The following is an 11,618-nucleotide window of genomic DNA, read 5'->3' on the forward strand; positions in this document are numbered from 1 at the left end:
CGAAATACAGTGTAAGAAAATTCAACATAAACTGTATTTAATAAAAAAAAATATCTTGGCTCTATTTAATAACAAATTGTTATTGTCTTAATTTTTAAAAGGAGGCTTTGTACTTTGTCTGCATCCAATAAAATTCAACAGGTCTTCCAAAACTACAATATAGTACTTCAGGCAATGTATATTTACCATTGTGCTTCCTGGAAGTGGCACGCAATGTACACCTACACTGTTTACATATGGTAACAAATAACGTGTTGCCTTCTCGTAAATTAACTTCCTCTTTTTCATTCTTTCGTTTTCTCCCGTCTATAGGATTCAGCTAATTCAAATCAAGCATTTATGGCGTCTGTCTTGGACACTGGAGAATACTGCCAAAGCCAACACAAATAAAGTATCAGCCTCAAAGAAAGACTTGTTGGGGGAATACTAGTACTACTTGTCCTTGCCTCTTTCGCTCGCTCACAGCGAAATCAAACTCCGAGTACTGCATTCACCTGTCAAGCAGACCAAGGCTCTTTGCATGAGAGAGCTATCAGCTGGACTAGTTGTTCGTTGGATCTCATCCCCACGGTCTCTGGAACTTTTTTAGCCCCCGACATCAGGGGTGTGAACTACACGTGCAATTCCTACGCCTATGTGGTGCGTTCACGTTTCTTCGGCGTGTGCTTGCCGACACTGCCGCGGACAGACCCACGAATGGGGTAAGATTCAGGTCGAGAGCAAACTGCACTGGCAGGTGCCTCCAAGGTGTGTGAGAGTCAGAAGACCTGCACGGTAATCGCCGCGGGACCTCTTGTTTTTTCTGCGGTAGCCTTAAGTTCATTTTTTGTACGAAAAAATCCTCTTCATAATTTTGTCTCAGAGTTGTCTCCCCTTCTTTCCATCTCACCAACCAGCTTCATTTCCTATCAGTAGTCCGGTATAATCGTCGAACGGATCACTGCCCACTGCCCCCTTCCAACAAACCAATCACCTGGACTAGTAAGAATAGAACCCATTTTGAGGTAGTTCAGAAATCAAGACTGGAGTTGGACTGACAGAGCTAAGACAAAGCGGAAGAGATTCTTTCTCCACCTGAGAAAGGGCATCTTACATTTGTTTCTATTGTCGTCCATCCATGAAGAACCACAACATGAGTTCTATCCGGAGCGTACGTCCTGCTCCTGTAGAGATTGTACACAAGCACATGAGATTCCTCATCATCCATAACCCAGATAAGAATGGCGTGGAGCATTTCATCCAGGTAAATATTTCATGGTAGTTGGGAGAAGACCGAGTCTACCACATGACTTGACTGTGACCTGATTTTTTTGAAGAATTTGCAATCTAATGTGATCATCCACATATGTAATCGTAATGATTGAGCTTCTGAATGGTGCCCTAAAAAACAAAAATTTCATGTCAAGGTATTCAGCTCTGAATTGCTGTAACATCAGATTAGTCTTGTGATTGTCTACACCTGAAGCTAATGTTGCCTTTACTTTGACAAGAAAGTTAGCAATGCACCAAACTGTAGCTGTTTTCCATACGTGTAGTCATTATTCTGACCCTCCCTCAAATTATCGTTCCATGTATCTATTGCAATCGTGGTTTCCTCAGAAGAAGAAAAAATGGATATCAGTCATATCATAGTGTGTCGTTGGCTTTCAAGGCTTTCAAAAATCAGATAGTACAAGACAGTATCCATGATACACAGAACATGAGCTGATTTGTAAATGTTAAAGTGCATTCAAATGCCACATATGATGCTAATTGACTTCATTATGTTTTTATTGTTGAGGTGCCAAGATGTTTGTCTGCTAAGTGCAGATGACTTTTAAAAACAAATATTTGAAGGCTGTGGCTTACTGTGGATGTGGAATGAAGAGTTTAAAAACTCTGTCTGAGTGCAGCAATTAGTAGCGGTACATGGATTTTTTTAATTAGAGATGTTTTGAGGTGCTTTTAAGTCATGCCGACTGAAACCTAGTTACTTTGGAGAGGCTGTAAACCCTTTATCTATTTGAGACAGAAATGTACGATCTTAAGAATGACATTCAAAACAAACAATAAGGGAGATTTAAAGTGGCTCTCATGAAGCATAAATTACTTGAGGGAAAATGTAATTGAAGGTAATTTACCCCCTACAAAATAAAAAAATTGCTGCCATGAACTAAACAAAATTTGTTACCCCATTTTTGTCCTAACAGGAGCTAAAACAGCGTCAGATCAAGGAAGTGGTTAGAGTGTGTGAGCCTACATACGACGCAGCTGTCCTAAAGCAAGAAGACATCGAGGTCATGGTGAGTAATACCGGTGTGCTGCTTGCTCAATAGTCGGTGCTCCAACATTTGCTCAGCTCAGTTGACAGGTGCTCCGACATTTGCTCCGCTGACCTGTGCTCTGGGATCTATTTGGTCAAACATAACCATTAGGGTTAAGGAAGTGATAAGGTTTTACTCAAGGTTTAGGGTTAGGTATAGAGTTGAAGTCAGGAATTTGGTTAGTGTAGGAATCAAGTGTAGGAATCAACTGCAGAGTGATTGGCTTTTTACTTTAGGTCTAGGGTTTAGGTATAGTGTTCGGTCCAGAGTCTAAATTACGTATTTGGGTATTGTAGGAATCAACTGCAGAGCAATTGGGTTAGGGCTAGGGTTATGATTGGCTTTATACTTTAGGTTTAGAGTCAGGTATAGTGTCGGGTCCAGAGTTGAATTTAGCTATTTAGGTAGTTTAAGTATAGACTGCAGAGCAATTGTCACAGGAACATACACCGCGGAACCTAGGGTTCACACTAAGGAGTTCACACGCACCTTTAACTCCTGGACTCGACAAACAGCAGAACACTTGATAGCCTCACAATAACCCATGACTATCAGAAGGTCATTTCCTGCTTGAGAAAGAGACACGTTTTACATGTATGATGTATACTCACTGTCATGAAGGATAGACGGAAATAAAGAGGAATATTAAAGCAAAGGGTATTTCCCCTTCTGTGGATTGTGTTTTGCACTCTTAATTTAAAGGACAAGGGTTTAAACTCTGTATTATGTATATTCCGCCGGGTATTGATACAAACTTGCCACTCCCTCATTTAGGAGGGAAGAAAGCATTGTGTTCAAAATGCCATCAGAATTTGTATGTTTGTTATGACAGAGATGATACACACAATTAGAAAAAGCTTTATGTTTTACAGTGAAATCTGCGCCTGATGCATAAATCTTACCATTGATGGTAACTTTGCCATCAATGGCAACTACTATGGTTGGTAACAGGGCTCAACAGCCAATCAAAATCAAGGTTTCCATGTTAGTTACCATCAATGGTAAGTTTTCGCATGTATGACATGTTTGTGAATTTTGTGAGTGGTTCAAATTCACGAAAATGTCATGCCATGGCATTATTAAATTGTGACTGTCAAAACTTAAATGTTGCAATTTGCGAAAGTTTTTTGCCATGAAATGTTCTGTCTTAACAATTAACCAAAGGATCATGCCACATAGTTTCTGGTTTTACAGTATTTGCTGTTCGTCATGATGGGAAACTACATTTTTCATATGTCTCCCTGCTTGCTTCTTGACACACAGGACATGCCCTTTGATGACGGAGGCGTCCCATCGTCCGAGATCATTGATCAGTGGCTGGCCCTCCTGAAGATGCGCTTCAAGGAAACGCCCAAGAGCTGCGTGGCCGTGCACTGCGTGGCTGGACTAGGCCGCGCTCCCCTTATGGTTGCACTGGCGCTGATGGAAGCTGGCATGACATACGAGGACGCTGTAGAGTTCGTACGAGAGTAAGTTTAAGACCATGGCTGTTTTCATTTATCTTCCAAAAAGCAATGAACATAGTAACAGACAGTCGTCAAATAGAAAAACAAATTTCTTGAGTGATATACTTAAAAAAAAAATATATATTAACGAAGAGATAGATAAAATGAGGATGGGGTGCCTAATGGAGCTGAAAATTATAATGCAAGTTTGAAGAGTTTTCTACCTGTGTTATGTAGCAACATACAGTGGTTAAACCAGGAAATAACCGAACCAGTTTAACAACTTTATGAAATATAGCAGTGTGAGTGTGCCATGTATTAAAAATGTGCTTTTGAAGAATTGGACATTTTATCCAAGTTCAAATTTGATAAAAATGCAGTAAAAGATTAAGATACAATTTACTAGAGTTATGTTAAATAATACAACACTAATCATAGAAGGGGAATATTTTGTTTTTATGTGGAAAGATCTTGATATATGAGTGCAATGTTGTTCTTATGTTCCTCTTACAGGAAGCGTCGCGGTGCCATCAATGCCAAACAGCTCCACTTCCTGGAGCGCTACAAGCCCCGTCTCCGCATGAAAGCCAAGAATGGTAGCAAGGGGGAAAGCTGCTGCCTGATGTAAACAGACCCTTCCATCTCCACTTCATCCTCCTCCTCATTTAGTCCTTCATCCATCCTTCATCCAATCCTCCACTGGACAACTTGCTGTACTAATGATATTCTGTTAATAACCATATATTTGTAGTTGTAGGTCACATGCATGACGTTATCATTTTGGAATTAGCAATACACATAGTAGTGGGTTTAGAAATCGAAACACGTATTGAATTTTGCATGATTAGGTAATGCACCATTATTCCCATTACAAAGCATTCTTTAAATTAAAATAAAGGCATATCGGGCATTTATGAAATATATTATTAATTGATTGTGTATTGGTGTCTGCAGCATAATTAATTTCTGGATTTCTACCTTTAAGGATAAAAGAAAGATGATAATTTATTTTCTAACCTCCAAGAGGTGTAATAAAACTATTTTTACTAGAGCCTAAATTTTACTCCCAGGAATGCAATTCATTTTATTGTGCAGAACATTAAATTTCTGATTATTCTTTCTAAACAAATTATTGTCATAAATGGCATGCAAGGCATTGCAAGGAATGAATTCACTGAAATTTTCTGTTCAAAAGGAACTGTTTTAATGATGTAATGGTGCATTACAAAGAAAACACCACAAAGTCGGAATCAATCAAGAATATTTTGATGGAAAAGGTACTGTCAATCGCATCACATCAGAAGTATTCAATCACGTCTTGGGTATTGAATCTAAAGGGAGCGTGTCATACAATACATTTAAGATCTTATCTCATCGGCATTTCAAGTCTTAAGTATCAAGATGGTTAGAGCTTTATTTTTATTTTTGTTTAATATCTCAGACATTGATATGGACTGTAGTATTGATTTCAATTTCTTCAAATAACAGCATTATGAATTCATATTACAAAGGTTAGATATAACAATAATAATTATTTTTTTAATGTTCGTGTGTTCTTTAAAAATTATTAGAGTGGTTCAGCTTCATTGTAATAAAACTGAATATGGTCTCGACACAAGAAAGACTAAAAAAAATACCTTGATCCAAAATTGTTTGATTATTCATGAATTTAAAAAAAAAATGTAATTATGATTTTGCACATGCTAACTTATATTTGACAATATTTCATGTTAATATCTTTGAAGACATGTTTGTGAAAAAACTGTACTCTGAAGCACAAAATCAAGATGACAAAAGTTTTCATATTTAGGCTGAAATGGGTAATAATGAGAAGCAAAACCTTACTTTGAGTTAACCTTCATTTTGACACCTTATTGAGTACATCACAACAAACAAGGCCACACCCACTTATGAAGGCCACGCCCATTATTCATTAGGAGGGCGTAACCTCTCTTCCCGCCCATTCAAACTAATGAACAAATGCTACGGTCAGTTTTTCATGTAAAGTCTAGTCGTAAAGGCCATGTAGGGCCATTTAAAAACAAGTTATGGGCACTGTAAACATCCTGTATGGTCATTAGTCTACACCAGAGCCACTTAATCTGCCAATTAATTGTAAAGCTTTGTAGTTTCCAGGTAATGGCAGTGCACTGCAAGGCCTTGTAAAGGGACATAAACACCCCCACAGAGCCAGTTTATATATGGCGAAAATCAACGACGATGGAAAATGCCATTATAACCAACAACAACAACAACATGGTAAAAATGTGAACATTTTGAAATTCTTGTTAGTTCTAGCAGTAAGCAATATGTAGCGCCTGTAACTGCACCTAGATGCTGTAATTGCTACTGGATACTGGCAGTGTTCAATCCTGTATTGAAAAGTGGCTTTACGTGGCAATTTTGGCTAGGCTTTACGTGAAAGTTTGATTGCGGTAAAAGTAATGCCTTCCATCAGTACACGAGACCAAGTCTTGCATCTATCTGCTTTGTGTTCCAAGGTATCTAATACACATGGAAAATAGAAAGCATTGTTTCTTGTCTGCAAGCACACACTGTGTTACCCAACGCGGAAGCCACACAGAGACATTGAATTCTTCTATTTTTGAATTTCTACTCAGACAAAAAAAACAAAATGTGTGTGTTTGTTTGGATATGTATGTAAGTTAATGATAAATTGATATGCATTGTTGATGATTATTTGGTTTGTTTGTGAGTTGTTGTGCAACGATTGAGGGGTTTCTTTTTTCCCCCTCTCATTTTCATGTCTCATTTGAAATCTGTAATTCTAATGACTTTTTTGGTCACACATGAACAATAATTGCAATGCATCGGAATAGGCAGGACTTGGGAAGTCCAGCTAACATGGCATGAGTAAGGTTAAGGAGTGCAACATTGATGTTCTAATGAGAAGAAATTGTTTAGATTGAACAAAGTATCTCCAATAATGACAAGATATATTGACATTTCATGTATCTTAAGACACATTTGTTCTGTTAACAGGCAGAAGGAGGCAGCATTGATAGGCTTTCCTACAGGTTTCATTGTTGTGACCTTCTGTAGCTAAAGTGAAGGGAAAAAATGAAGTGTGAGTGAAGGGGCATCTTAAAATCGATAATTTGGAGTGGCTTTGGTGCCGTGGGATTCTGTTTTTATTTCATGGAATTTTTGTCTTGCTGAGGTGATGATTCCAATTTGTCAATTGGGAGTGTGAAATTTCAATGTACACGGATAATTTGATAGAATCTAAAAATTGTGCATCTATGATACTATTGTCATTTGATTAGCAGTAGTGATTTTTGAAGCTTTATACCTTGATGACATTAATCAACGTTGTTTAATATCTTATCTTTTCTTATATAAGCATTGCATTTTTGGGTTCCAGTATCGTGGCTTTTATTGATATTGATTGATGATTTGAACATTTTTTTGATACCCAGCTCGGCGTGACTACATATTATCTTGAATGTACACTGATTGTTTAAAGTTTGCATGAAATTCTGGTGGAATGTTTAGGAAGATATTTGAATGGTGATAAATGAAAGACATTCATTTTGTAAACAGGTATTATCTAAACAGTATGCCATGCATGGCATTGGAAAATGTATTCTGGAATTGTAGATGAAAATATTTTAAAAACATTCTCCTTGGGAATGTCTTAATAATGGACATTTCATGCAACATTCTTCCTCCTCATTATCCTCACATAGCAAAATTCTAAGGGAGTAGGAGGGGGGGGGGGGGGCTATTCTTAGGACAAGTAATATATCTATCAAACTTTCAATATCAAATCCAACCCTCTGTCCACAACTCCACGTGCTAGTCAGTAGACATCGGTCTTAACAAAAACTTTTTTTGGGGGATGGGATGTATTTTGGGAGGAAATGAATTTGAGAATTTGTGGGAGATGGAGAAAAGAAACCCATCAAATTTGTTGGCTCACATCAAACATTCAAATTGCACTTAAAGTATCACCATTCACATATTATGTTTCCTCAGCCATTTAATACTGAAAGACTAAATCCTGTGTTTTGGCTCCCCCTATTTAACAGCATATCATGTCCTTTGTGACTTAAAGGAAATCAGAAATTTTGAAGGAATGAAATTGATGCCATTTTCTGTATTTTTAATCCAAAGGCAGTAGATCTTGTTCTACAATGTTTTTCTATTTCTCGTTTTATGTGTGTATTTTCAGAATAGATATATATATTGGAAATGGACTTGTATAACTGTATTACAAGAAGATATGCTGCACTGTAGACTGAGAGCTCGCACCATGATGTACAGCACGGCAAAGTCATAGGCACATAGCATGTTGAGAGAAATAGTTGTGACACTTGGTGCTTGGTCATACATGAAGGTGAAACCATGTAGCTCCCACTAGTTCCTCTCATGTACAATATCTATGTGCGGGAACTTCTAGAGCTGCTTGAAATTATAACTGGCCAATTGATCAGTAGCAACTTCTGGTGATGCAACTATCTCTCTCAACTAGCCATGGGCGAAGCATCAACAACAAAGAGAGACAATGAATTTACTTTATACCTCACAGATTGTTGGTGCGAAATACAAAAAAAACGTAGTATCATAAACATAAAGAAAGAATGAAGTATTTATGTCTGTATATCTTGTGTAAATGTGTGTGCGCAAATAATATGTCTTGTAGTCGTAATTTTGATTATTCTCTTTCACCTTTCTCACGTGGTGCATTTGTCTTTAATAAGGCTTCACTCTGGAGTCTTCAAGAAAAACGACCTAGAAGTGATGAATTAAAACACACCGCAAGCTTCTGTGATTTCAGTAACGCCGGATCACAACTGTCTAAAGAGTAGTCCCGTCTGTTTTCTGATGAGCTAGTCATTGACTTCATAGATAATGCAATTTTGTTAGAAATTTTCCTTCAGATCTTGAAAGACTATTAAAGCGGGCTTTCATTTCTAAGATGTAAAGAGATATATGCCTTATCATCATCCTAGTTTTGTTGATGGAGGGTATAAATGATTATCACAAGAAACTCCCCCCCCCCCTCCAAAAACAAATAAAGCTAAACTGTGCCACAAGAAAAAGTTGAATGGGTGCTGAATATGATTAACCTACTGTGTGTGATAACGTTAGTAATTCCAGTGCCCTTCTGCTTCTGAAATTGAGCATCACTATTAGTATCGTCCTTCTAAGTTGTTCTTTAGAGTGAAGCCTGAGCCATAAAGCTGTTGTTGCATGTAGAAACAATGCACGAACAAAGAAATGATTGAAAAGCAATACAGAGACAATGCTACACATTCATTGAATAAACAGAACTATGTTCATCTGCTGTGATTGGTCTTATGCAGACTAGCAAGATGTAATGTACGAAAGGTGTCTATCAAAATGCGGCATTCAAATGTGTTTAATAATTATATTTAGAAAGGAAAGAATGTAAAATCATTGATGTATTTATTCTAGAAACTGTTTTTTCTTACAGCTTTCCCCTTGTGTAATACGCTTGTTAATCAGAATGCATAGAAATGATGAAATGTTGCTTTGCCTTGATAGGCAATCCAGATGCTTTAAATGTTGATGTTTCAAATGAAAGTTTTTAGTTCATTCACCAAATGAATGGTTTCTATTAATCTTAGGATGATAGTGAAGCAAGATGCATAGTGATAACACTTCACGAGGGTACACAAAGCCTTGCTCACTGACCTAGGTCAACCAACTCTCACACCCATGTCCAACTCTTGCACAATTATCATGGACCATCTTAACTCAAGTCTGCCAGAAGCTTTGATTAGAAAACTAGTTGCTAAAAAACCACAATGCCGTAGTTTCATTTACATTTACCATGCTTTAAGTGGCTAGACAAGTATGAAGACATGTTAGAATTTCTCACTATATAATTTCTACATTTCATTTTTCACCACTATACACACATTTTGATCAAATCGTCGCCTCATCTCCTCTAGAAATTGTCATTTTTATTTTATCATCTTGTATGTATTTTCTTGTGATACAGTATTATAACCAACGAATTGTGCTCTGTTCTCTCTTTTTAAAACCATTTTTTTGGGGGGGTAACCTTACAAGATTTGATTTGATATGTGCTGCACGTTAGGAGCAAGGTATTATGAATGGTTTGCATCTGGCCAACCAAGAGCCTCAAAATGTCCAGAAGCCAGTTTGAATTTATTGAAGAAAAGAACTTCATGGAAATGATCGAGTATTCTTGGTGCATCAGACCGGCTTCTGGAAGAATGTAAATGAATGGTAACTGCCACAAACACAAACCCAAATTTTTGACACTATAATTGACTCTAGAAATGTGTCATATTTCCTTTCATTTAATAGCTTAATTCTAACTTTCTCCATGTTCTTCATGGCATACATACATTTTGGTTGCTAATTACAATACTCTGATTGATATAGTGTTATCAACACTTTCTGTTTCGAATTCATTGGTCTGCTTTTCTCAATATATTCCTAGTCTGATAATATAACATGGCTACTGAACACATCATTTTGGAATTGCAGATTTTTCTTTGCCAAAATGTGCATTTTACTATTAAACAGTTTGTTCTTGCGCTATGTATAACGTGTTTTCGTAGGTTTCTTTTAAATTCTGCATGTTTATTGTCTGCACTGGAATAGCATGGTAATTATGGAACTGTTGGTTGTTTTGACCGAAGTAAGAAATGCACTGGTATAAGCATCTCATCTGTTGAAGCTCAACTTCAAATTTGTGCTGTATACTTTTTTTCTTCAGTCAATTAACAAAATTATGCCTTTAGGAGAGAGAAGTATTTTTTCCCACTTTCATTATGCCCAATTCATTGATAATTGGGCCCAGATTGTAAATGTTAATTCAATAAGTATTTATGAATTTCAATTCAGATTTGTGAATGTTGATTATATAATTTTTGGTATCATATAATGATTTGTTTTTATTTTTCATTTTGTGGGGTGGAATTTACTCACTTATTTTTATCTCTGGAAACAGTCTTAATAAAGTGCACTCTGAAGGGTCATGAAGTAAAACAAATACTTAGTTGTGTGATACCATATCTGACTGTTTCAACAAAGTGATTTTTATTAATGTTATGTGAGTAATGAGGACATCTGAGAGAATAAAAACAGGAAAAAAAGAGAATTTCTTGTTGTTAATGTATTTGTGTTGTTTGTGTCGTGTTGGTTTTAATTCTTCAGAGTTCTTGTGGGATGTTAATTTTTCAGACCACGGTAATTTTATGCAATCCTGTAAAAAAAAAAAAATTGACCTCCCACCACCTCCACTATTTTGCTTGACAAAATCAATCCCGAGTGAAATTTTGTTTAAAAGCATTTCAGTGAGGCTTTTAATCACACTCTATGATCAATGTATTACCTACAGTGTTTTATGCTGTAAAACTATGGATTAATCTCTCTTCATTTGTGAAAGTTTCTTGCTAAGAAATCAACAAAACTTTCATGTCCAAAATGTTGTGGTGAACAGTTCACCTTCATCTCTACACAGCCGGTCTTTCGAGATGGATCTTTTAGATCTAAACATCCCTTATTTTCAAACTCTTGATAGAATGATTAGAATCTTTGGTCTTGTCACCAAAAAAAAAATCACAGCTCCGTAGATGGCCTGGAAAAAATTGCCCTTTCTGTGTATGCACAGAATCACAATGTTTGATAATGAATAAAACCTCTCAAGTTTAATTGACCTAACTGTATTAGAAACAAACCATACATGATATTGTAGGCTTTCCCCCAAATGATGTACATGTACGTTTCGTGGTGTTGTTCTTTCCTCCAGTTTCTCAAATCAGATAGTTACCATCCATTATCACCTGTTTATGTGTCAATATGTAGGGACTGGTCACACAGTGATAATGATATTAATAATAACAAC

At 36.7% G+C, this 11,618-nt stretch overlaps 1 protein-coding gene across 3 annotated transcripts in view; it reads left to right on the top strand.

Moving 5' to 3' along the window:
* Window positions 1-10,871, top strand: part of LOC763053 (protein tyrosine phosphatase type IVA 1) — a 28,796-nt gene extending 17,925 nt beyond the window's left edge. For all 3 annotated transcript variants that reach the window (XM_001198915.4, XM_030974273.1, XM_011683270.2), the window contains exons 2-5: window positions 313-1,243; window positions 2,190-2,282; window positions 3,567-3,772; window positions 4,262-10,871. In XM_001198915.4, coding sequence (XP_001198915.2) covers window positions 1,118-1,243; window positions 2,190-2,282; window positions 3,567-3,772; window positions 4,262-4,376 — 540 coding nt within the window. In that variant the 5' untranslated portion in view covers window positions 313-1,117 and the 3' untranslated portion in view covers window positions 4,377-10,871. The remainder of the gene's footprint in view (window positions 1-312; window positions 1,244-2,189; window positions 2,283-3,566; window positions 3,773-4,261) is intronic.
* The last annotated feature ends 747 nt before the right edge of the window (window positions 10,872-11,618 follow it).

This window comes from Strongylocentrotus purpuratus, unplaced genomic scaffold (assembly GCF_000002235.5).
Source record: "Strongylocentrotus purpuratus isolate Spur 01 unplaced genomic scaffold, Spur_5.0 spur5_scaffold_7, whole genome shotgun sequence".
In the NCBI taxonomy this organism is placed as follows: Eukaryota; Metazoa; Echinodermata; class Echinoidea; order Camarodonta; family Strongylocentrotidae; genus Strongylocentrotus; species Strongylocentrotus purpuratus.